General features: G+C 40.9%; 1 protein-coding gene across 2 annotated transcripts in view; it reads left to right on the forward strand.

Annotated features, from left to right (window-relative positions):
* eml1 (EMAP like 1) overlaps positions 1–27,330 on the forward strand; it is a 233,323-nt gene that overhangs the window by 83,047 nt on the left and 122,946 nt on the right. The window contains exon 1 of one of the 2 annotated variants that reach the window (XM_041214023.1): positions 18,700–19,120. The exons of the other annotated variant lie outside the window; for it this stretch is intronic. Coding sequence (XP_041069957.1) covers positions 19,054–19,120 — 67 coding nt within the window. The 5' untranslated portion in view covers positions 18,700–19,053. Of the gene's footprint in view, positions 1–18,699; positions 19,121–27,330 lie in introns of those variants that run through there. 2 annotated transcript variants of the gene reach the window in all.

The following is a 27,330-nucleotide window of genomic DNA, read 5'->3' on the forward strand; positions in this document are numbered from 1 at the left end:
CCAGCCTCTGACCTGCTTTTGTAGTCACAGTATTTATATGGCTGGTCTAGTTCAATTTCCGGTCAATGGTAACCCCCAGGATATTGATAGTGGGGGATTCAGCAATGGTAATGGCATTGAATGTCAAGGGGAGATGGTTAGATTCTCTCTTGTTGGAGATGGTCATTGCCTGACACTTGTGATAGCATGAATGTTACCTTCCACTTATCAGCCCAAGCCTAAATGTTGTCTAGGTCTTGCTGCATTTGGACATGGACTGCTTCAGTATTTGAGGAGTCGTAAATGGTGCTGAACATTGTGCAATCATCAGCGAACATTTCCACTTCTGACCTTATTATGGAGGGAAGATCATCGATGAAACAGATGAAAATGGTTGGGCCTAGGTCACTCACTACCCTGAGAAGCCCCTGCAGCATTGTCCTGGGACTGAGGTGATTGACCTGCAACAACCACAAGATCTTCCTTTGTGCTAGGTATGATTCTAACCAGCAGAGAGTTTTCCCCCTGATTCCCATTGACTCCAGTTTGCCAGGGCTCCTTGATGCAACACTCGGTCAAATGCTGCCTTGATGCCAAGGGCAGTCACTCTCACCTCACCTCTTAAGTTCAGCTCTTTTGTCCATGTTTGGACTAAGGCTGTAATGAGGTCAGGAGCTTAGTGACCCTGGCAGAACCCAAACTGAGTGTCAGTAAGCAGGTTGTTGCTGAGTAAGTACCACTTGATAGCACTGTTGATGATGCCTTCCATCATTTTGCTGATAATTGAGAGTTTTTGATGGGGCGGTAATTGGCCGGATTGGCTTTGTCCTCATTTTTGTGTGCAGCACAGAACTAGACACCCTTCCACATTGTTGGGGTGATGCCAGTGTTGTGGCTGTACTGGAACAGCTTTGCTAAGGGTGCACCTAGTTCTGGAACACAAGTGTTCAGTACTATTGCCAGAATGTTGTCAGGGACCCTAGCCTTTGCAGTATCCAGTACCTTCAGCTATTTCTTGATATACGTGGAGTGAATCAAATTGACTGAAGACTGCCATCTCTGATGCTCAGGATCTCAGGAGGAGGACAAGATGGATCACCCATTCGACATTTCTAGTTGAAGATGGTTGCAAATGCTGCAGCTTTGTCTTTTGCACTTCATCATTATTGTAGATGGGGATATTTGTGGAGCTTCTTCCTCCAGTGAGTGAATTGTCCGCCACAATTCATGACTGGATAAGGCAAGACTGCAGAGCTTAGATCTGATCTGTTGGTTGTGGAGTTGCTTAGCTCTATCGCTTACTGCTTTTGCTGTTTGGCATGCAAATAGTCCTGTGTTGTAGCTTCACCAGGTTGAAGGTTTGATATATTTGATTTAGTTTTGAATGACTTTGTCTAGCCAATTCCTGCAAAAAACATGATGAAGAGCATTTGGGTGATTCTTTCATTCAGATATGTCCTAACCCCAGCTCAGTATCCTGAGGATAAGACGAATCCCCATTCTATTTCTCTCCCATATGATGAATTACATGCACAAAAAAAGAAGTTTTCATTCAGGACCACAGGTCAGAATCAGCTCTGCAATTAATGTCACAGACCATGATTAAATAAATTAAAGCCATATACTGGGGCGCTGCACCCTTGGTTTTCTGCACATATGTGGACCAGTGCACATGCACAGAACTGTATTGCCAGCCATCTTGAGTTGGCAGGAGACACAATGTTGTTTTAAACTGGGAATTCAAGCAGCTCTTTTCAAATATCCTGAAGCTTAAAGTGGACTTTTTATTTAAAGATTAGAGAAAACAATGCCTGAGGTGGTCTTAATAGTATTCAAATCATATTAATATTGTGCCATTACTCTTTGTAAGTGACTTCCATACATTACATCATTAGTCCACACTGTCATACCTTGCAAATCAACAGTACAAGTAATTCACTGAATTATAAGGCTCACATATTATAAGTAAATGAGGGAGAACTGCAGCTAGTTCACTCTTCAATATGAGTGAGTTTAATGGCTGTTAGTTTCTCTTAGATTTTCTAATTCCTCTGTCTTAAAAAGTTGAACATTTCTGATACAGCAGACAGCAGCATTCTGCACTTCTCCATTATCCCAGCTCATCTTATAATGTCAGAATGCTTTGCAAATAGGGCAGGAAAGCCCCTTGAAGCAACAGGCAATAGGCAAACTGAAACATTAAAGATATCTGTTACCTTGACGAATAGTCAGAGTATTGAGCCTCATGCGATGCAGCCTTCCCACAGATATGCATTAACAATGAAGCAGTACTTTATACACCACTTGTACTACAAAATAAGTGGAATTCAGTGTTTGGAATGGTACCATTAACTAAAATAGCAGGCTAGGAACATCTGAATGATGTGAGACTTTAACTTTCTGTTCCCTGTTGTGTCAATCCTGCCATTTTCAGCTGTATATTCAAAACAAAACAACAGAAGTAGAATGGAAAAATAAAATAAGTGCTCAAGTTAGTCATGGTTTTTGGAATGGTCTGCTCAGTAAAAAGGGGCCATGAGTGAGGCTTCCTATTGAATAACATTGGGTGCCAGATTTTGCACATTACAACATGAAGGCAGCTTAGTAGCAGTGTGAATAATATCTAATACTGAACTAGGGCTGCTGGAACATGCATCAAGCTATGAGAAATCATTATCATGATGCCTGGTGTTGTCTCTCAAAACATTTATTCTGCCCCAGGATAATATTTGAGATACTTAACTTGTTTTTTGATGGATACTTTTATTTGTTTCAGTCAGATTGTAGGTCCTTGGCATTTATACATCAGCATATTCACTGCTAAATCCAGTTCTTTTATATAAATCAGAAAATCATAGACCAAGATTTTTATGGATCTGTGATAATGGAGAGCCAGATATAGCAGGGTTAAGGTCTGGAGATTATCTTGTGATCTGCACTATATAAGTGTAAATGGCCTCAAAAGAAGGGTCACTTGGTTTTGAATGTTCAAAACCAAATGAACCTTCAGTGAGTGCCCGTAATTCAAGAGGTGGGGATTGTCACCTTGCGAGGTGCTTCTGCTCCCTGCCTCAAAAAGTAAAGCAGTATTGAAAGTAAAGGTAAATAGCTGTCATGAGTGCTGTTCTCCCAGACATTCATAAAGGACAGCAATAGAACATTCTTATGATGTTCTCCTACAGTATAAACCGAGCAAATTCAGTGAACAAGACAAAACTAATTTCTATTTATTGTGACAAAAAGTCCTTTTATGACAAAAAGTCCTGCAAACCATTTATTTTAATTGAGAAGATAAAGGATTAACTTCTGGCACTGGCATCATTCAACCAGTTCAGTTTTAGATTGAATTGCCTAGTTTTGAAAAAAATTGTCCAGAATAACTGAAGTGCAAACTGGACACTGGAGTGTCACCTCGTCTTCGTCAGTAACCTGGAATGGGTACCAAACTGGCAGCTTGGTTTATGTCTCATCCAATTTTCTTTTCCAACAGTGTGCTGCTGACTCTATTGACTGTTTTAGGCTACTCCTGAAGACCAATTTAATCTCCAATTTATATAGCGCCTAATCATGTTTTTGAGATGTCCCAAAGCTCATTATATCAAACTGCTGGATTATTTTTGAAACGCGGTCACTGTTATGTAGGTAAATGCTGCAGCCATTGTGCACATTGTAAGTACCCACAAACAGCAAGTGAATGCATAACCAGATATGAGTTTTTTTGGTGTCATTTCAGGGACAAATGTTGACCAGGAAATTGGGAGAATTCCCTGCTTTTCTTTGACCAGTACAGCTGCTCAGGCAAACAGGGACTTAACATTTCATCCAAAAGGTGGTACCTCCAAAAATGTAGCACCCTCGTGACTACGCTGATGTAACAACCTGAATAACGTGCTCGAATACATAGTGGGACTTAAACCCCCAACCTTATGAGTCAGAAGGAAGAGTGCTTTGAACTGAGCCAAGTTGACACTAGGGGGCAGATTTTCCTCTCAAGTTTACACTTGTGTGTAAAAACTTGGCAAAATTGTTTCTGACAATTTTGGGCCCAAGCTGCTCCTGGTTTTTTTGGCCTTTCATTTTAATGGATAGAAAGCTAAACCTGCTTGCACCTGAATTTGCAGTTGACCAAGCTGTTCAAGGTGCTGATGAAGAATAAGTGCCCGTTAGAGTAGAATGCCTCTGTCTTATGATGCAGGGTCATTATTACATTTCTAGTCATTTCTAATGCTTTCTCATCAATTAAAAGAAAGCATGAGAATTCATTAATATCATTCCGTGTACTGTTTTAGTTTTGACAGAAGGTGGTAACCCTATACACCGTGAGTGCTCAATGTCAGGCAAGTTTCTTTTTAAGCCAATACATCTGTTGATACAGGTGCTTTCCCACATTGGGTAACAAAACTGTTGGGAAATAAAGCATAACTTTTAACATTAAAAGGGCTTGGGCTAACTAAAGATGAACAATAACTGCAAGAACCACTTTTCCTCATTGTGCACCATGTCTTAAATTCTTTCAGTATAACACAAGAAGAACCAGTTCTAGTCTCTTTAGCTGGTATGTAGAAGAGGTGTCCGCACAATGGACTGCTCATTTCACATTCAGTGATGCCTGAACCATTGTCACAATAGTTAGTCAGAGCACTTAAAACAGAAAAGGTAGCTTTGGAATGACTAATGTGTTTGACTCTAGAACAACATTTCTTATGTAAGCTAGTCAGCACAGTCACTGAAATGTCGCATTGTGTTCCTGTAAGAGGCATGTTACAGAAGCCTTCAACTATCCCTGACAGTAAGGTCAACTTGTGTAATGTTTTGTTCTTGGTGCCAGTTGAGCTCATGATCAGTTGTTTTAGGCTGTGTAATGCCATCAGCGATGGTTATCAGAAAACATATGTATCGTCCATTTTAATTTCTCTTTTCAAGGTAAGAGTGAAGCAATAAATTGGTGGTGGTTAAGCCATTCAATACTTAATCATCCATTGCTTTTCTAAATGGCACACTGCTGTGATGTTCTGCTTTTGTCATCTTCAGCTTGTCAAGAAAAGTGAGGTAACAATGATGCAGAAATCAAGTTAATGGAAGTCACAATAAATTAACTGTCCCGTTAATACAGTGACTATTATAGCAGATTTGTGAATTTTTTTGTGAGTATAATTATTAGTTTCGTTTTTCACTTCCTTCACTCAATATGCTGGCTCCTTACTGGCTATTTTCATGGGCACCAGCCATCATGGGTAGGCTTGATTAAGGAAAGTCACTATTTTACCATGGGGACTGCCTCATAGCCATGCTCGACCCTGTGCTCACCTGATCTTATATATATGATATATTTTCTAGGGGGAGAATTTTCTCCCCGTCGGGTGAGTGGTTTGGGAGTGGGCACAGGACGGTGAGTAGCCAATCACTGCCCGCGATCGGCTGCATGCCACCATTTTGCGTAGATGGGCCAATTAAGGCCCGCCCAGCGTGACGCGCATTCAGAAGAGCTTAGCACGGGCAGGGGAGGAGGGAGAGTCTGGGTGCTCTTTCTCGCATGCGTACGCGCACGAAAGATTATCAAAGGTTGAGAAACGGAATAAAGAAAAATATTCAGACATATCCCCTCATGTACATGACACCCGCCCCCTGACATCGAATGGAAAATTCAGCTGGGCCATGTCAATGAATTTTAATAAAAGTTTTCATTAAACTTATAAACCCTTCATGAAGCCTCATCCCATCCGTGGAAGAGGCTCCGTGAAAAATGCAAAGGCCACCTGGGCTCTTCACCTGCCCGCCACCTTAAGGTTGGAAGGGCAGCCCAAGCAAGTGCCTCAATTCGTTTAATAATGGCCTTAATAGGCTTTTGACAGTTCGGCAGGTGCTCAGCCAAATCCGTTGCACGCCTGCCGAACTAAAGATCGGAATGGTGCGCAGTGACGTCGGGACGCACGCCCGACCTTACCGCGCGTCATTTTCATCAGCGTGCAGGGCCTGCACGCCGAATGGAAGATTCAGGCCTAGGAGTCAGAAAAGGCAGTAATCAAGACAGGGAACGTTGGCTTGTTCTCCCCAGTACATCAATTTGTTCCACTCTGCACACTTCTCCTTTAAAATCCTCTTTCCCCAGTGTCCATCACAGCTTTTTTTAAACAAGATATTCTTAACTCTTTTCCTCTTGTCACTATTTCAAAGAAGAGCAGGGGGGTTATCTCTGGTCCCCTGGCTGATGTTTATCTCTCAATCAATATCACAAGAACAAATGATCTGGTCAATATCACATTGCTGTTTGTGGGAGATTATTGATGTGTATATTGGCTGCTGTGTTTCCTGTATTAAAACAGGGACTACACTTTGACAGTGTTTCATTGGCTGGAAAGCACTTTGTGCACTGGATGTGAAGGGACTATAAAATTGCAAATTTTCTTTTTTCCTTCTGGGCACCTTCACTCAGATTTCTGGAGATTTCAAACTCTATCTGAACTTACTTACCACCTCTCCTCTCAAAAGGAAGAAAACAGTTCGGACCAGTACTCTCCCAGTTGGTGTTCCATTTTAAGATATAGAAAACCAGTTCAGACCAGCATTCTTATTTCCCAGTTTTTCCTGTTCTTACCTTCTGGGCTGTGAGCTCATTGCCCTGCTGTCCTCCCCTCACCTCTCCCTCCATATAATCTATTCTATCCATGTTCACAACCACCCCTTGACTTTGCCATTTCTCGTGACTTCTCTAGCCCCATCACCTCCATCCCAGGTAAAGCCAACTTTGATCGCTTCCTTCCATCCCCTACCACTCAAATCTCCCTTCCAACCCCATTTCCTTCTGCATCCATCCTTGGAAAAACCCCTTCTTTAGATCATTAACAATGGCACTTTATTAACTGCCACTTGTCAAGCCTTTGGCCCTGTATTCTCCATGATGATTCTGCAAATATATACCCTCACTTCCACCTTTGATGCTCCTTTCTCTAGTGAAACTCCTACCCTCTAACACCTTGGTTCTTCCCCTGGTACAGCGCCAATCTTTGCTCCTTTTAAGCTCACAAAGCGAACGTCACAGGGCACAGGCTTGAATATGTCTGCCACACAACTGGTTTAGCCATTTATTGGCAGTTCTGGCTGGACGACACCAAGACCGCTATCTTCTTCCAAGCTGCACACAACTCCAGGATCACTCTGGAATACAAAGATCATACCCTGCTTCTTTTTTCCAGTACTATTTCTCTCCTTAAACTCCTCTCCCTGATCCCTCACCTCCAATAACAACATGAGGAACTCTGAAGAAGGGTCATTCGGACTCGAAAGGTTAACTCTGTTTCTCTCTCCATGGATGCTATCAGAATTGCTAAGTTTTTTCCAGCATTTTCTGTTTTTATTTCAGATTTCCAGCATCTGCAGTATTTTGATTTTACCTGAGGTACTCATGGACTTCTTTGTCATTCATACTGAGACTGTTGCATCCTTTTCTTTCCCTTGTCCATTGAGCCAAGCTCCAGGGCTCCCACCCTGACGTAACCCTGGACTCGCCTCTTTCTCCAGGTTCTTCCCTAACCCTCCTCATGTCCTCTCTGAGCTCAGCTTGGCCATAGGACCCACTTTCTGCTCCTTTGACATTGAGCTGACCATTCAGCTACAGTGAGCTGGACATTCGCCTTCCTTCCTGGCCCCATGCTAGCTGGTTTGCTTTAAACAAACCACCTCCAAAGGTTCTTACTTCAACTGTTTCAAATCTGCCGTATCACCCGCTCCCCAAAAATAATGCCCTTGGCCCACTTAGTCCTTGCTAACTATCACCCCATCTCCAAACTCTCTATTGTCTCTAAAGCCCCCGTCAGATCCCATCTTTCCCCAACTCTATGTCTGACCTTAGCCAATCAGGGTTCCACCCCACCACAGCAGTGAAATGGCTTAAGTCACAAATGAAATTCTCTGTGTCTGATCTAATGCTGCCAGTTGGTTGTTAATTATATTTAAATTCTGTGATGGCATTAAATGGACTCCATGCAATTTCCCAGTGTTTATGATGGTATTAGCAGCCATTCACCTACACACCCATGTTAAAATTAGGCCAGGTCAGACTGCACCTACCAGAACCCATTATTACATGCACAGATATTTACCTGGTCACTCTTTCATCTAATTTGTGTAGGGCCTCGCTGGAAGAAAGTGACCACTTTGTTTGCCAGTGTAACAGCACTGTCTTCACTTTAGAAAAAGTAACTCATTGGTTGTAAGGCATGTTAAGATACCCTGGGAGCATACAATTAGCTGGAATGTGATGGTTCACTTTTCTCAATGATCAGCATAACCAGCTTCATATTCCTTTATAATTTCTCTTTGCTTGCATAGTTATTTTGTTGACTTCTTTCCTAACCTTTTCACAATCCCACATAATCAAACCACGTAATTGGTTTTCATCTCTGAGTAAAAATGCGGAAAAGTTCCAGGCTCCGTGTTTCTAAACAGAGCCAGGTGAGGAGATGTTACAAGAAACAAATGGCCCAGTGAATCATCAAAATAAACATTAGTGTTGTGAGGAGTCCCTGGGAGAAAGAAAACCAAGAATAGAGTAGGCAATAAGAGGTGGCACGTCGGGAAATTGGTTTCAGACAAAGAGTAGCCATGACTGACAAGGGCACTCAAGTGTCTGAGAATAGAGTTTAAAGAATACATTCCCTTTGAGCCTGTTCTGATATTCAATTAGATCATGACTGATCTATGCCTCAAATCATCTTTGTTCCATATCCCTTGATACTCTTACCCAACAAAAAACCAACAAAGGCCAAGAATCCACACAGCCTCTGTGGGATGTTCTAGATTTCCACTGCACATTGTGTGAAATAGTGTTTCCTAATTTCATTCTTAAATTCCTAGCTCTAATTATTCTAGATTTGCCAATCAGAGGGAATAATTTATCTGTATCTAATCCATCAAACTGCTTATTATTTTAAACAACTGAATCACCTCAACCTTCAAAGCCTAAAGGAAGGCAAGCCATTTTATTAATGCAATCCAACCCTGTAATTTAACCCCTAAGCACTGCTGTCATTTTGAAAATGTGCCTGTTCTCATTCCTGAGGTACAGTGCCCAAAACTGAACACAACTGAACACAGAATAGTCCAGGTGGGGTCAAGGCTCTGTGAAGTATCGCTTCCTAGCTCTTGAATTACAACACCCTGGAGAAAAGCCCAGTATGCCATTAACTTTGTAAATTACTTTTTGTACTATGCACTAGCTTTGATTTGTCTAAATGGGCATCTAAATCCTTTTGCTTCTCCACAGATTCTTCCACCATTATTGTTTTCTATTCTATTCTCTTTTTTATTTTTCCTTAGTTCTGGTGAAGAGTCATGCGGACTCGAAACGTTAACTGTATTCCTCTCCGCAGATGCTGCCAGACCTGCTGAGTTTTTTCAGGTATTTTTGTTTTTGTTTCGGATTTCTAGCATCCGCAGTTATTTTGCTTTTATGCCATTTTGTTGTTCCCAGGCCCAAGCTTGATTATTTCATTCTTTCTCACCTCAAAGTCCATTTGCCATAGTTTGCCCAACCATTGTCTGTCCCTTTGTAGCACCACGTTCCCATCCAGAAAACTTACTCTGCCTCTCAACTTAGTGTCGTTCTGAAAAAAGCCTGCATTTATATAGTCCCTCAATTATGTAGTCAAATATATCAAAGTGCTTCACAAAATGAATTACTTTTTAAGTACAGTGGTGGTTGACTTATAGCCACTGTGATATTGGCGTTTCATTTCAGATCCACCCATCCATGAACCAGTTCCTGGTATTTATGCTGCCAAAATCACCTCCCTTATGTCAGCAATAGACTTGAAGTTCCAATTTTTTTGACAGTGCAAAAACAGCTAATAGCAGAGGTTCTTGATGCACTGCCTCTCGTTGCCTGCTCAATTAGTGATTTCTTAGGCACTCCTTTGCAACGTTAGTGTTTCTTTTAATGACTCACTGGGACATTTGTTTCTGACAGCAACTTGTCACTAGGCTCCGTTTATAAATATCGAAGGCTGTCGTTTCTACTGCATTCGCGCTCACAGGCAATGTCATCTAGATGCAAATCAATTACCTGACTCACTTACATGGCAGTACAAAAGAATAGGAGAACAAAGAAAAACTATGAAATTAGATTATCAAAGAATAGAAAAATAAATAGTGAAATATTCCACAGGCACATAAATCACCAAAGAAGTTTCAGGATAGAGATTAAGCTACTAAGGAATGCACATGATAAACCCACAGCTCATGACAGCAAAATGGTGGAAATGTTAGGCAATTACTTTGCCCTGTTATTTATCAGGGAGGCTAACATGGACATGCTCAAAAAAGACTTCATAACAGGCATTTAAGATAGAAAGTGGCAGGGGCTGTTGGCTGGTGGTGTATAATCGATAAACTAAGCAGACTTAGAGAGGATAAAACCCTTGGTCTGGATGGATTGCATCCACGCATATTAAATGAAATTAAAGAAGACACCTGGGGTACATTTACATGTATCCAGAACAACACCTGGAAAAGGGAATATTTCTTTAAAATAGTAGATAGAATTGGTCCAGAGAACTATAGACCAATTGGTTGAGCATTGGTGGTAGAAAAGATAATGGAACCCTGACTCAAAGATGTAAATAAAAAAAGATTTGATTTTATATAGCGCCATTTTCAACCTCGGGATGTTCCAAAGTGCTTTACAGACATTGAAGTACTCTTGAAGTGTATTCACTGTTGCAATCGTCCCTCATTCATGCCTTTGTTACTTCTAGACTTAACTATTCCAGCACACTCCTGGATGGCCTCCTACATTGTGCCCTCAGTAAACTTGGGATCATCCAAATCTCTGCTGTTCATGTTCCAAAATCCATGTTCCAACTTGCACCAAGTTCCATTCACCATCAGTCCTATGCTCACTGATCTACATTGACTCCTAGTCAAGCAATGCTCTAATTTTAAAATTCTCATCTTTGTTTTCAAACTTGCCCATGGGCTTGCCCTTCCCTAGCTCAATAATCTCCTCCAACCGCATAGCCCTCCGAGATATCTATCCTCATTTAATTCTGGCCACTTGGGCATCACAATTTTAATTTCTCCACCATTGGTGGCCGACCTTCAGCTGCTTAGGACCTAAATTCTGGAATTTCCTTCCTAAACTTGTCTGCCTCTCTACCCCTCTTTCTTCCTTTAAGATGTGCCTTAAAGCCTATTTCAGCACTACAAACAATCAGCTCCTTTGACTTTGACCTCTCGTGATTCAGCCCTTCCGTATACCCACCATTGCTATTTGCCTTCCATCCTCTGGAATTCCCTCCTTAAACCCTCCCCTTCCCCAGCTCTCAACCCTCCTTTAAAGTCCTCCTTCAACTCTAAGTTCTTTGTCATTTTTCAGCTTCTTAGGCTCAATATCTATTTTTCACCTGATTACACCTCTGTGATGCACATGGAGAGATGTTTTTCTTTGTTAAAAGAACAGTATAAATGCGAGTTATTGCTGATATGCACTGCTATTTGAATTTTCCTCTCTCTAGCAAAAGATGCAGTTAAGGTGAAGCTAGATAAACACAAGAGGAATAGAAGAACAGAAAGATATGTTGATAGGTTTGGATGAAGAGGAATGGGAGGAGGATTCTGTGGAGCATAAGTAATGGTGTGGATCACTTAGGCCTAATGGCCTGTTTCTGTGCTGTAGTTCTATGCAGAAAGCAGACTAAAATAGCATTTTACTACAATGAAACAAAGCAGCAAGTCATGAATTTATTTATATAAAGTACACAATGCATAGTATACAGTTTTCACAATGAGTACAGTGAACCTATGTTACTTGGTTTTGAAAATTAATAAACATGCAGTTTACTGAAGCTTTGAAAGTTGGCTAACCTAGCTAAACTCCTAAAGCTAAGCTGGTCCAGATCCTTTAAAGGCTCTTGTTGCTGCTGTTAGAACACTGCTCACTCTGTCTCAGAGGGAGGGAGAGGATTACCTGTCACCTGTCTTAATTCAGTGTTTAGACAATAAACTTTCCATGATTTAATTAACCACAATGAATATTTTACCAACCCTGAGTGAAGACAAAGAAGACCACATTTGTTGATGACCTAAATATTTATCAATGATATAACAAGTTCAGCTAGCTGGCCTGCTGGTGTCTTTCCATTGTTTCAGGACTACAGCAGCTTGCATGATTAAACAGCACCATCACCATTACATCTGAAATAGGCTCAAGGGTTCCCCTCATCTGAGACCCTTGGGTGATAGAGTTAACTAGTTTTGAGCTGATCCCAATAACACAGAAACCTTGCAAGTTAAAAATATTCAGCCCAATCAACCCTGGCAAAATCCAATTGGCTCATAATATTTGCACACAGATGTATTCACAGGGATTCACTCATTATTTACAGTGATCCATTCTTGAATATTCAAAGGGGTTTCCCCCTTATTATACACAATGGACCACTCCTTAAAATTCACAGTCACCCCTCATTACTCACTTCCTCATTATACATTGGGATCTGCTCTTCATTTTCCATGTGAATAATCTCGCTCTTAATAATCTTTATGCCTCTTGAAGGCCTTGACTTGTGGAGTGGTTATGGCTCCATAGATACCTGATGCTTTGCCTGAACAGCCATTCTTTACACATGAGCATAGGCAGTAAATGTACACTTATTACACCCCCATGGAGATAATCACACCCGAGACTGATTCTGTTCTTAACCAATATCTACCCACAACTTCCAGTTGGGGCCACTATTGACAAGGAGAGGAATGTAGTATAAGGGCCTGGCACATATAGGGTTAATGTAGGACTGAGTACAGTATCACCCATACAGTGACATAAGAGAACACATGACCCGCACCTAGGGGTCAGTTTAGTGTTAGAGCTGTGTGCACAAGCAAGCATGGAGACAGCTCCTAGCTTGAACCCTTTACTGTATATATGTACATATGTACATAATTCTTGTAGTTGAAAAATACATACAGTTAACCTACTTCAGACTACAAAGATTTCATTAAGAGCTACCAAATGGTATCCAACACCCTACAACAAGGAACACCCGGCTGATTTTTTTTCCTTTTCTAATCCAAGTTATTCATTAATTTTTCAGATGTTTGTGCATTAATTTCCTTCCACTTACCAACCTACAGCCTAGAGCAGGTAGATGGCTGCACTGACTGGCATGTGACAGCAACGCCTGAGTTTTCTTCATTATAGGGAAGCACATGATCGCTTCTCTCTAGCTGTCCTGACTTCCGAGCTTAAAATTCAGCATGCGGGAAATTTGTGGAGGTGAGAGTTTATGAAGGCAGTGTCCTGTGAATCCCTGGTAAAGTGACACAGTGCAACATCGAGTTGCAAGCAATTCTATAATCTTTTCCCAGTTAAAATAAACTATGGTAACTATCTTAATTTAATACCAGACTGTCTATAGCAAAGTTTACTGCTGGCCACCACTTCACATTTCACACCCCTAATAGTTATCACTTGCTTATTTGAGTACTTAAAACTGACAGGCATGGACTCGAAACACAATGTTTCAAGCTCCATTCCTCTCACAAGTATGGCCAGTTTCCAGCAAAGACGGAGAAAAGAAACAATGGTGGAGTAATGGTTACTATCCTGTGGGACATGCCACCTGACTTCAGACTGTGGGAAAATCTTTCATCTATTCACAGGGTGCCATTGTGCATTGAGTGCTTAATCTCTAGTACAAGCAGGGAGCTAATGCAAAAAGATTATCTGAAATAAATCACCCATACAGCTCCACTCATTCGATTAAAATCTTTCAGACATTTAATAAAGATCAAATACGGCAGCAACATCATTTTACTCAGTCATTACAAACAACAAAAATTTCAACGCCAATTTACATCTATATACAGCAGACTTCACTTGTGTTTATTCTGTGTAGTCTTAATGCTGTAAAAAAATGTTCAGGAATACTTAAGGGGAGAAGAGGACGAGCTGCACATCAGATTTCTTTACAGTTTAATGTTAAGCCGCCTCTGCTCTTTGAGAAAGACCTATTGGGTTCCTCTTAAACTTTTGTGTTCATCAGAGTGAATGCTGAATAAGGAACTCTTCCTTCAGGAGCCATGTGTTTGTGGTACATTCCAACAGCAGTTCCAGAACGCTGAGTGAACTTGCCAATTAGTGATAGTTTGTCAGCTCATTTGTCCATGAGGAACTGGACTGAAGTTATACAAACTAATTTTACACTAGGTTCTTAAGGCCAATAGATAGACAAGGCATCCATTGGAATAGTGTGACTTAGATTTGAACCCGATCCACAACAATGAAAGCCAATATCAAACCCATTCTCTCACTTGATGGGATTTATTGTTGTAAGTGTAGGAACCCTGTCCCTCCTGGGTGCTGTCAATATATTAAGGTGTTAAAAGTTAATTTACAACTTAACATGAGTGTCAGTTCATAGGGCTGAACTTTTCGGCCCTGATGGGGACAGACATGGAGATGGGTAGATAGGGAATTTCGCACCACTGGTCAGTGTGCTAGTTCCCCCATTCCATCCCGCCAGGTTGGTAAACAATTCAAATAGTAATTGACTGGAATTTTCCAGTCAGCCTTCAGCCCCTGCAGGCAATGGGGTACAGGGCAGCCCTCACTTTTCTATAATCTCTCACTTTCTGACCTACCCCACCCCCGATTGCGAGGGAATTGCCCCCAAGGGACCTCAGATGCCATTTGCTTGGCTGCTGGGTAGGATGCAGAGCCAGAAGATGGTAATGAGATTCTGCCCTTAAGGTTAGCAGGACTTCTGCATCTCTGGCTTTGCTGGGTTCTTCTGCCATTCTTCCTCCCCATAAATATCGGGGATATTCAGTAACTTAATTTGTGAAGCTTGGAGGTGATGATGGTTCGTATTACGATTTTAGCAATAATGTGTAAGAGGTGGGAACATGAGTGGGTAATTTTCTGAAAGTGGAAGAATAGAGCTCAGAGTGGAATGAACAAGTAGTAAATTTAAAGAAAGCCATAAAAAGTAGATGTGTGCAGACGATGATTCTATTCATCAGCAAATAAATGCTGTGGTGTAAAATTAGATTGGTGTGGGTCAGCAGGATATAATGGAGTACATCTGCAGAATAAACTGGATTTCCTTCTGTCAACTACTTTATTGTTTTTTACATCCTGTTTCTGAAAGGTTGTCCTCTTGCCTATACAACTCCACTGTGAGCTAATTATACAGGCCATGACTAGAAAATATAGCAGCCATAGATTTCTATGTCTAATAATGTGATTACACAGAAGAATTCATTTTTCAGTCTTTGTGTAAGACACCTGAGGTAATTCCAGTTGTGCTTTCAGGTTTTCAAGTGTAACCTTTCTTTTTATTCAATTTTATCCTCTCTGCTCTCCTCCTCCCCAGCTCTTCTGAAGGCATTGAATCCTTGCTGGGATACAGTCAAACAGGCTTCATGCCATCTTTTATGCTGCCTTGCTCAAGTGTGGAAGGAGAATGAATGTTAACAGGTTGTTGTTCCTTATGGGGCATTAAATCTGAGTGGTATCCACACATGCACACTTTCAGCAGGTTTTGGTATAGATGTGAGGAGGAGTTACTTTTCTCAAAGGGTCGTGATTTTGTGGAATTCACTACCTCAGAGTGCAGTGGATGCCAGGACAGTGAATAAATTTAAGGAGGAGATAGACAGATTTTTAATTGTTAATGGGTTGAAAGGTTATGGGGAGAGGGCGGGAAATTGGAGTTGAGGCCAAAATGAGATCAGCCATGATCATAATGAATGGCGGGGCAGGCTCGAGGGGCTGAATTGCCTACTCCAGCTCCTGGTTCTTATGTTCTTATGTTATGTTCTTATGACTGGGAATAGTTTTGAATGCAGCAATGGTAATGCCAATCACCATTCCGCTCCACGCTCTATGAGATCAGCTAACTCAGCACAGACTGGGATCAAACTTGTAACTTTCTAATGGGTTGGTATGGTACAGTATGACAGTTTAAAATAGGACAGTAGAATGTTATAAACCCAAATCCCTCTACATCTGCGATGGATTTAAAATTGTTCAGATTTTCTTCAATTCAAATCCATTTCCCCCATTTGTAAAAGAAATAAGGTTGCATTTATACAGTGCCTTTAATGTTCCAAGTGCTTCACAGCTAATGAGTTATAGTCAAGTGTGGTCACTGTTGTTATGTAGTCAAATGTAGCTTCCAATTTGAACATAGCAGGACCCCACAAATAGAAAATGAGTTAAACGACTAGTTAACCTGTATTTGGTGGTGCTGTCAGTGAGGGAAACTATTGACAAGATATCAAGAGAATTCCTTGCTCTGTGAATAGTGTCACAGCATCTTTTATGTCTGAACAGGCAGGCTCAAGATTTTATTTGAAGACAGGACCTTCAACAATGTAGATCTCCATCAGTACTGCACTGGCATCAGCCTGAATTGTGTTCAGCCAATAGTGAGAGTTACAACTTCTCAATGTTAAGAGCCATCACACAATACAAGGGTGACTTGGTCATTGCAGCCAGCCATCCACATAGTCTTGTAAAATATTCTGCAGCATGGTCACTTTGAAGTGGAACTCACTGTTCATTGGCTATTAAAGGGGAAATTCCATTCTTAGTTATTATTATCATAGTCTAATAAATATAATATATCATAGTTAATATGACTATTCAAATTCCAGAAGAATAAGCGGGGATAAGATTGAGGCCTGTTTGTTTTTATGATAGGAGTCATTTTTTATTTATGTGTCACAGCTATGTTGGGTATTCCAATTTGATTTCAGGTGCTCATTGAGTGATTGAGTTAAACAGAGTAGGTGAGTGCGAGTCACGCAAAGACCATTGCTTCAACAACTTCTTTGGAAGCTCAATGATTTGTCAACTATATTGTTCACAACCCACCAACTGGCCATAAAGCACTTTGGGATAACCTGAGGTTGTGAAAGGCATTATATGATTGCAAACCATCTTTCTTCTGTGTCGAAGAGGAGCAATTTTAGTATCATGTAACCCCACAGCATTGGTATGTATTAATTTCTTTGCAAGCAGCATGAGGGACATCAGATAACATTGTGAATTTATTTCAGTTGGACAAACCCTCTGACATTTTGCCTGTGGCTATCCAATCAAACAAGTCTAATTAAACGTTTTAAAGAAGCATCATACTCCCTGAACATTCAATTGTTAAATGTATTGTAGTTTGCTTCCCACCACAAAACCACATTTTTAATTCCGCTTCTGATCTGGGATTAGTATTTCTTGTACTATTTTGTGTAACCTACTACATACCTTCAGCTAATGGAGTTACAGGTGGAGTCTGGTGAAAGACACTTGCAAAGTTTTATATTCATTTTAAAGCCTGAAAGATTTGCTGGATTTTTCTTAGTTCAACAGAGCTGCTTTTCAAAGCTTTAATGTCACTACATTCACCCCATTCTCACCCCACCCCCATCCCCACACCTTCCCAACATTCCTGCTGGGCACACCACATGAGCTGAGCCTTTGCTCAACATGAAGGATTTGGGGACATCACCCTTTCTTGAAGAGGGTCCCAATAATCCTGTCAGTGGAGAAGCAGTTTAGACTTAGTTCAACCAATACAAACATTAGTGCATGAAGTTACAAAATAGTTATTTACTTCTGAATCATTCAAAATACTGCAGCAAAACAAACCAACTCCATCAAAATAGGCCTGTTTATTACCCGGGATCCTTTTAAATGAGCATTGATATGATCATTTCTTTTTTTAAGATAATTCTTTCTAAAAGCCTAATAGGAATGGCACAAATGGAAGTTAAATACTTGATAAGGAAAGATGTGGGTTAATTTAAACCTTTGTGCCAGATCTGCCAACTGCAAATAGAGAATGTTTGTGTGCTAACTATACTACACTAGGCTACTTCACTGCTGCTGAAGCTATGGGTCTCCAGGGAATTATTCTCAAACATTAACTCTTATATGGCTTTGCCAAGTATTATAGCTGCTTTGCCTACTGAGCACAAAGCTGCATTTTTTTAAAAAATAGGATAAGACTAAAAGCAATAGGCCAGGGACAATTTGCAGGAATTAACTTAGGAATTAGAATGAAAAAAATCAGTTAAAATGTGCCTTCCCTTGTTTTTAACAATTATGAGCCACAACTAAACTTGATTAACTTCTTTACGTCTTGAGAAAAATCCTATTGCAGGAGCCAAACCCCAAACATTCCCCAGGCAATGTCTTCTAATAAATTGCAGGGCCTGCTGCTGAATGAATGGAAGTACTTAGGAAGCATTTTAGAATAAAAGTCCTTGTCTTTCCGGAAGATGTTTAGTTTTCAGTCTGCTGGTACTGAATCCAGTTTATATATAAATTACAAACGACATTGTTTTTCCCAGAATGATCCTAACAATCTTTAGCGAAAAGCTCATTTGCAATATGAAACCATCTTCATTCATCATTGCCTGTGCTCACTTTTGCGTATTGGCAGTTTCCCCCTGTTTGCTTAGAATGCTATCAGATGAAAGTGCCGGCTGCTGTGACAAGCTTCATGCAGATTAGCTGATGGAAATGGCTGCTTGATCATATGTTGTCTGCTGAGCTGAATGAGGCTGAGAGATTCCTGTAGATTCCCTCTTACAACTTCCTCCCTAGTCTTTGCTCAATTCTATTTCACGCCTAGTTTAGCAGCCATCCACATCAGCTGGTCGGATGCTGCAAGGTTATTGGCCAGGGCTAAGTGGCTGTATTTTGAAAGGATGCTAGCCCTGTTTTTACTGGTCTAAGATTACCGTCAGGCAGGAACTAGAGACACAGTTTGGCAGTCTCTCTCCCTCACTCGCTGTCTGAAACATTCAGCTTTTTGCTCCAGGTCTGCGAGCTGCTTCCTTTGGAAATTTCTGGGTTTTGAGCCTGAACACGCAGCAGTGTAAAGAAGATTCAAAGGGAAACACGCTACACATAGAAAGAAAGGCTGTGGAAACAGGAAAGAATCTGATTGAATGGGTTGCTATGGTAACTGACACTGGCAGGGAGACCCCGGAAAACTGGATCGTGAATGGGGGACATCTCCTGTGGCAGGCAAACTAAGTAACGGAGAGACTGGAGGGAACAGGTTCAGCATGGAGGACGGGTTTTCTGGCTACAGCAGCCTCTACGACACCTCCTCGCTGCTTCAGTTCTGCACTGGTAAATGATCTAAGCTTTTGCTGTTAGTCTTTATAGAGACAAATGTAATAAGAGGAGAACGTAGACCTAGGTTATGGTGTGTTTAAAGGTCGGGGATCCCCTTTAAAGATATCATTTACAATAGCAGACAAAATTGATTAACCTAGTGATCTCAGCTAGGCCACTTCCAGCTTTAAATTGTTTTGTGTTTAAAATTGGAAAGTTCTTGGGCTTTCCCATAACTTAGGTTCATTTTATTCAGCCTATTATAGCCTCAGATGATGGTTCTGGAATAAATTACTGCTCTGTATTGGTAGAGCCTTTATAGACTTGCAATGCTGTTGCTGATTACATTGTGTTATTGTAATCTTTTCTGAATACAAACTGAACAGAAGTGCTATACAGTGAAATGAGTTGGATGTTGGTCAGTGTGAATGTGGTATATGTCAAGGCTGGCTCTGACAAAGAAGATAGTAAGCATTTGGATATTCAAATTACATCTTCTACTCAAATCCTAGTGTGATAGTAATGTATTGCTTCTATTCAAGAAAGATTTTCCCCTGTTGGACATCTTGCGACATTTTGCTACACTTAAGGTGCTATATATATTCAAGTTGTTGTTGTGCAGTACATTATTTAACAACAGTCACTTCTTGATTGTAGTTTTTTTAAATTCCTTATTTTTCGTTATTATTTCCAATAGTCTATGGATCAAACTTTCCCTAATGCTGTAGACCCCTGTGTGACTTATGGGCTAGCGATCAGCAGGGCCCCACAGGGTGAATGTCCATTCGGACAAAGAGGACACTGACGCAATTTTGAGGCACGGGCCTCATTTGAATACAACTGGTGAGCTACTGATGCCAAATGGTCATTACAAGGCAGCTTGCCATTCTTGGGCCAGCTGAAAGTTGGCAGCATCTGGTGGCAATAACGTGAAGGTGCAAGTAAGCAGCACAAGGGGCCGAGTCCAGGCTGGCAGTGGTTAATTGTACCACATAAGATTAGCGGCACAGAAACAGGCCATTTGACCCAACTAGTCCATATCATTATTCATGCTCCAGTTGAGCCTCCTCCCATATTTCCTCATCTATATCTATTTTCTTAATGATCTATTTCCTTCTCCCTCCTTTAATTGTCTAGTTTCTCCTTAAATACATCTATACTATTTGCTTCAGCCACACCTTGTGGCAGAGAGTTCCATATTCTCACCATCCTTCATGGCCCTACAAAAATAATTATAAACTTGCCTTTCGGCTATAATGCCAGTGAAACATGACCAATTTCACCCTAAAATGACAATTAAGGCTCTTGTAAATGTCATAGGACCATATTTATATATTAACAGAGATCTAATACCTGAACCAGACAATTGTTCAAACAGCCATTGATTGGCCCCTCATGAAAGTTGCAGTGGACATGGAGACTGTCATGGTCGGTCAAGTAATAGAGACCCCCTATTTTGAAGCCTTAAACTGCTCCATGAGCACCAATTTCAGCCAGTTAAAATCAACCCCCATCACTATCAGTCATGTAAAGATTTTGTGCGTGTGACAACATGTTTTCTGGGTTTTTATTTATTTCACCTCATATATTTAAGTCAAGTAGCATTGTTTTATAAAATCAAGCTGATTTGAGGAAACAGGTGAATTTTCAACAGGTCGTTTGGAGATGAAATTTATAAATAACACACTGCCTTCTGCTGTACAACCCAAATCCACTCTGTACAACTGCAGTGTAGGCATCATCTAGTGTTTAACTGGGACCAGTTAATTATTGATTTGTAAAGCACTGCAGGCCATATTGCAGGACACTATCAAAGATGAAGAAACAGTGAAGCCAAAGTAAGTCAGAAAGTAGTGACTGGGTGATGCCAAGCTTGAGTTATAAAATCCTGTTGATTGTATGAGGAAGGAAAACTGAAGGAGGTGAAGAATGTAGAGGTTCGTGACATTATGAAAGAATGAGTTTACGTTGGAGACAATGTAACCAGACCTGATTTGAACAGAGTTAGACAGCAGTGAGTGGACTGCAGTTAGTATCGCTCCATATGCCACGTGGAAGAGTAAATGAGATAAGTAAAGCCAACCATATGATTAGTCTACCTTGTAATGATATGGTTCTCAGATATTCTTTGCATAGTATATTCGATTGGTGCTGGCTTTCGAGGAAGCGGAAATGCCAGGATATCAATTTCCAAATGTCAGCTGACAATTTACAGGGGGTGGGGTGGGGGGGGGTGGGTGCGATGAGTGGCGGCTGGGAGGGGAAGTGCACTGTTCTGAGCTCCAGCTGAGCAGGAAGAACATCTCTGTACTAAATGTGGGCATCTGGTTTGCAATTTGCAGACATGCTGTTACCTCAGTGGAGATCAGGAGGTGTGTTAATAACCAGTCTGAAGAAGACCCATTGATAATTGATATTAATGATAGAAAAGAAAGTTGTCCTGGCTTGTTGCTTATGATCGGCCGTTCCACACAGAACTGAAACTTAGCAGAGAGTTTCGATTCAGACCTTTGCAGGTTTACACCACCAAACTTAGAAATATTGGATTCAAGATAATTATTTCCGTCAGATGGCGAAAAAAAAGATAAAGTACCGTAGTTTCAGTGATCGGGAATGAAAAGAGTAACTGCGCTATTAATTTTTAAATTAAATATATAATTGACTGCAACAGTACTTTCATACTGCACAAATGATTCATTTGTTGGGTAGTGTAAACAAGGATCAGTTTCCAGAGCTGGCCCAGTGTTTAGATGTCAGGAGTGTTTATGTGTAGTTGATCTGGCAATTCCTTTTACACATGAAGGATGAGATGAGCAACACCAGGGAATTGAAACTACTTCACTGTTGTGGTAGGTAGGAGACTGTGCTACAATTACATGATAATTACACACAACAGGGACAGAGAGCAATTGCTGAGAGCAGTGCTTTACAGCAATCTTTATGTAGAAGACACTGTGACTTTTACTAATTCAGTTCTCGACTCTATTACAATAGCTGAAATGAAACTGCCGAGAATCCAGATGGCTCTTCTGCTGTCTTCACGTTGCCATGGAATTATGTGGAAAAAAAATGCCTCAGTGTTTAGGTCAGAATGCTTGGTTTTCAAGAATTGGAGAACTACATGCTGCACAAAAAAAAGGGGGCAAAATATTTCATTTACTATGTTGTGCCTTCAGATGGAATAATTCAAGGAACTTTGTATTGGTTGGACAATTCTGATCCCAGCATTCATTACAGCATCAGTCTGTAGGTCACAAAGTGTCATCCAGTAAGTGTATTAAATAGAAAGAAACACCGGGCCACACACTTTACAGTTAAAGAGATTTATCGTGACAGGGTCAGATTACAATGTAACTTGCTCTATTTAGCTTCAGTTGATACACTGACCTGTTATTCATGTTGAACAGTATACTGGTTGAAAACAATATGTAAGCAGTCCATGCTGGATTTTGTTAGTGTGAGGTTTGGCTGCAAATACTAATTGACATGAAGTAAATCGTTTGCTGTGTTGCCCATAATCTTTTAAACACCGAACAAGCTTCAGATACACACCTTGTGTTTATTACGAGCATGCAGGCTTGTAACACTCTTGATGCCTCTTTTTTCAGCACCAATAACCAAGAACTTGACCTTATCATTTAATATTAAAAAATTCCCAATGTACTTCACAATTAGAAATAGTGAAATGAGAATGTAGATTGAGAGGTGACTTGTCAAAACCACAGGTTGTGAGGACACTTTCAAAGTAAGAAAGAAAAAGGGATTTAATTTTAAGGTGTGAGTTTCAAGAAGTGGTGCCCGGGCGAAAAGTTCCTAAGTAACGCTGCAGGGAAGGAATGGGAGATGTACAAAACACTGGAGGATTAAAACATCTGAGATGAACAAGACCATGAAGAGGTTTGAAGAAGATGATGAGGCATCTAATACACTGGGAGAGATGGAGCCAATTTAGCTCAGATGGTCAAGTGGGGACTAACAGAGGACAGGAAATAAACAGTGGTATTTTGGTCAAGATGGAGTTTATGGAGAGTGGAGAATAATGGTAAGGAAGGCATTGGAATATCTGAGCCCAAAAATGTGCATGGATAAGGGGCCAGTAGTAGAGGATTGAGGTAGGAATGGAAATGGATATTATGGTGGAGAGAATAGTAGCTGGTCTTGGTGACGAGCTGGGCATGGGATTTATAATTCAGCTCTGAGTTGCAAAAGATGTCAAGTAAGTGGCTGAGGAGGGGATGAATGCTGTCAGTGCTGAGGTAGCAGGGTTAATGATGGGGTTCCAAACAGTAGCTTAGTTCTTCTTGAAATTCAATTGGAGGAAGTTATGGCACAACTATAATGGGTACAGTGAGCACTTGTCAGCTTTGCTGCAAAACCTTCATGATTTACTATAGATGTGGTGCGGTCGGCTAATTGAGACTGACTATGTCAGTTTTAAAATATTTTCCAAACTGTACTGATAAAGGCAAGTGTATATAGTTTCACTACAGCTGTGCCATATTAAGGAAAACAAATTGTTTTTTTGTGTACATAGCTGGAGCCATGTCCTTCAGCAAGGTAGGACTACAGGCCTGAGCTCATACAGCAACTGGCAATTTCAGGAAGCTAAACGAGTATTTAAAACTTTTCCAGCTCACCCATAACTTGCCACACTGTCTTTTTGATAAGTGGCAGTGTAATAATGAATCCGTGTTTCCTGCAGCCTAGTAACAAGTGTGTGACTGATCTTTCATTAGACACGATAGGGCTGATCCTTAAAGATCTCTTGTTCCACCATAAACCAGCCTTCATCCTGCTAAATCTCCAATGGTAAATGTGATCCAATCCATGACGGTTTACTGTCAGTTGTGTATCCAATTCCTTGCAGCGGAGTGGCAACCAGGTATCCAATTCCTGATTGTTTAATAGACATGAGTATTTAACTCCTTACAGCCTGGTGTCAGCTCTGATGCTTTAAAACTTTTGGGCTGAATCTTCCAGTCTGTGCAGGGGCAGGCCCAACAGGCCGACATGTAAAATGATGCACGATGACGTGGGGCATGTGTCCAGACATCATCGCGTGTCATCTCGATAGTTCGTTTGGCCGGCATGCGCTCCCACCCAGCCCACCCCCCATAGGAAAAATTCTCCCCTTTGTTTTATTCCTCCTTTGAGAATGAGCTCCATACGCTGCTTTCCTCAATATCACCTTTACTGGCGAGAGCAGAGGTGTTGGACTGTGACAAAGACCATGGGCAGAATTTTACGCCAGCAAGATTTTACAGTCCTGCCAAAGTCAATGGACGTTTGAATGTCCTGCTGCATTTTATGGCCCCGCCCCTGGTGTGATGGGGCCATAAAATTCCACCACATATCTTTAGAGGATTACAAATGTGCAGGACTGGCACCATGCATCTACAAGGAGACTGTGATCTGACAGCAGATTTATGGACCCACAATGACATGATCTGCAATGCTGTTAATTCTACACAGGTTGGATTGTTTATACTTGGGTCTGCAGTTAAATGTGGGAGACTTGCGCCTCATCCATCACCTTTCCTCCTCATCAGTAATATCAGTAATATTTAAATAGGGATCTGCAGTGTGCATCCATCCTTCTGGTCATGGAGTCTGATTTCTGGATTTCCAAAAAATAATCTGAAATCTTCAAGGAATAATAATCCCATGAAGTTGAAATCCATGAATTCTGTTTACAAAAACAAAAATAAAAATACCTGCAAAAACTCAGCAGGTCTGACAGCATCTGCGGAGAGGAATACAGTTAACGTTTCGAGTCCGCATGACTCTTCAACAGAACTGCTGAGTTTTTCCAGGTATTTTTATTTTTGTTTTTGTTTTGGATTTCCAGCATCTGCAGTTTTTTGCTTTTATCATTCTGATTACAAGCGGGTTTAAGAATTAAGTGTAGGTTGCTACATGGTGAATCCCGTTTACACTAAAATAAAGGTATAACTGGGGTAATTTTCCAACACGGAAGTGGTTAATTGTTGCCGCCGTGCAGCTCAGTGTAAATGAGCACCAGCCTGCACATGTCAGAACACCTCATTGGCATTCTCACCGCTGGAACATGTTGAATGTGGATTACTAGCCCAGAAAGGTGCTCTGCAAGGTCCTAGCAGGCGATTGGTGCTCAAAACAAATCCAATAGTGATTGCAGAGCACAACTGGATCATTTGTAAGAACCAGTTCAGGCTCAGTATAAGCATCGTAATGAATGGTTCTGTTGAATCCTATGTGAATTTAATTCTAGATGTTTCCTTGATTGGTGGTTATCACTGTGCCAAACTATGCAGTAATTTAAAGGGGCACCGCCTTGATTCCAAAGTATTTAACAAACTTCTGAGTGAGAGCTTCCTTTTGATGCCCTACTTGGTAAAACTAATGCCTTTAGATATTGAAAACTGGAACAAGTGCAGGTCTGTCAGTAAACTATTTTCCTGCTGGTGCCTGACCTGCCAGTAAAGAGCAGAGTACGATAATTGAGACAAAGCAGTTTTATTACAAGGCTGCTGATTCTTTTGTTGGAAGAAGTGGCTGCTTTTCCTTTCCCTTCCCCCACCCCCCCACCACACACACACACACACACACGCACACATATACACCATCACAGTCCAACTATTGCAATCAAATGACCTGCTCCCAGTGCTCATCACAATGATGCTTTAAAATTGGTAATTAGTTATTTAATGGAAATAGCCTGGATCACTTTCTGTAAAAATTTCTCTCCTACCCCAACTCCATGACCATGGCCTGCACCTGGCCTCAGTTCAGCTTTTCTCAAGACAGCACAGGTAAGACGAGCACCACCAGGTTAACAAATATGCAACTGAATACACTGTGGCTTAGCGAATTGAGATTCCGATGTATTGGATGACCCAAGCTTAAATCCACTTTTCAATATAATTTTAAATTGCAGCTCTAGTGTTAACAGGAGATTGTCCTAACCAGGGGTTAACTCAGGTTGACCTGAGCCTACCCACCCATTGATGAATGTCAGATATTGGGAAAATACCTTGTCCACTGCATGTCTGAGATTATTTTTATGAAAATGGCCCATTGCCAATGAAGCACTGCCATAGCCCTGTTCTCGGTGAACAGGAACGCAGCTGTGAGCTTAGCCTTTTGATGTTTTGGCAACAAATATTTCATTTTTGTACTTAGTTCCTAGGATTTCATATTTATTTTGGTATATATTTTGTGGAATAATATTATGCAGCTGAAAGCAACCATAATGATGACAAATGTCTCGCAGGATTAACTCTGTTGTTGCCAAAGCACATATAGCACTGGAGAATAAGTGCTCAGTTGTTAATGACAAATTCAGACCACCGCATGGCCAAATGTGTGTGCCAAGTTGGCTGGGTAAAAGCACTGTTGCCTCTGAGTCAGAAAGTTGTGTGTTCAAGTCCTGCTCCAGGACGCAAGCACATATTTAAGACTGATAATTCAGTATTCAAAGAATGCTGTAATGTCAGAGGAGATCTCTTTCAAATGAGACAACTGACTGATGCAATCTTTCCCTGTTTAATTGGAGGCAAGGGAAAGGAATTCCCCCCATGTAGTGGCCAACATTTCTTCTCTTAACCAGCATTGCCATCAACAATCATTGCTTTTTGCAGGACCCTGTTGTGTCCACATTGACTGCCTAGTCCCCAGTTCACTTTCAAATCAATGCCAACAAGGACTGCAGCGATTCAAGGAGGCGGCTCACCAGAAACTTCTCAAGGACAGTTAGGGATGAGCAACAAATGCTGGCCCCGTCAGTGATGCCCACATAAATTTTAAAAAAACTATACTTCAAAAAATAATTCATTAGTTATAAGGCAGTTTGGGATATATTGAGGATGTGAAAGGTACTATATAAATTCAGGTCTTTCTCATTCTTCAGTAAAAGATAGTCAAATCTACATTTAAACCTCTGCATACAAAGTGCAAATGTCACTGGGTGGGCAATGATTTAAATATTTAATATTGCAAAACAGTGGCAGTTTTTATCCACAGCAGCTGCTGTAAATATGTGACCAACAGACAATCTAAAAGCAAACTAATGAAAACTCTATCCCATTATTTCTGGAATAGTTGTGTATAAACAATGGGTCCCACAGAAAGCCATGTTCTGTAGAGACCGTAGACTGCCAGACTGAGGCCAAATCAGGATTTAAGCTCCTACAAAAAAGAGATTAAACTGAATAAACCCCTTCCAACATTTTGCTGCAAATGTCACT

Source organism: Carcharodon carcharias, chromosome 20, assembly GCF_017639515.1.
Source record: "Carcharodon carcharias isolate sCarCar2 chromosome 20, sCarCar2.pri, whole genome shotgun sequence".
NCBI classification, from domain to species: Eukaryota; Metazoa; Chordata; class Chondrichthyes; order Lamniformes; family Lamnidae; genus Carcharodon; species Carcharodon carcharias.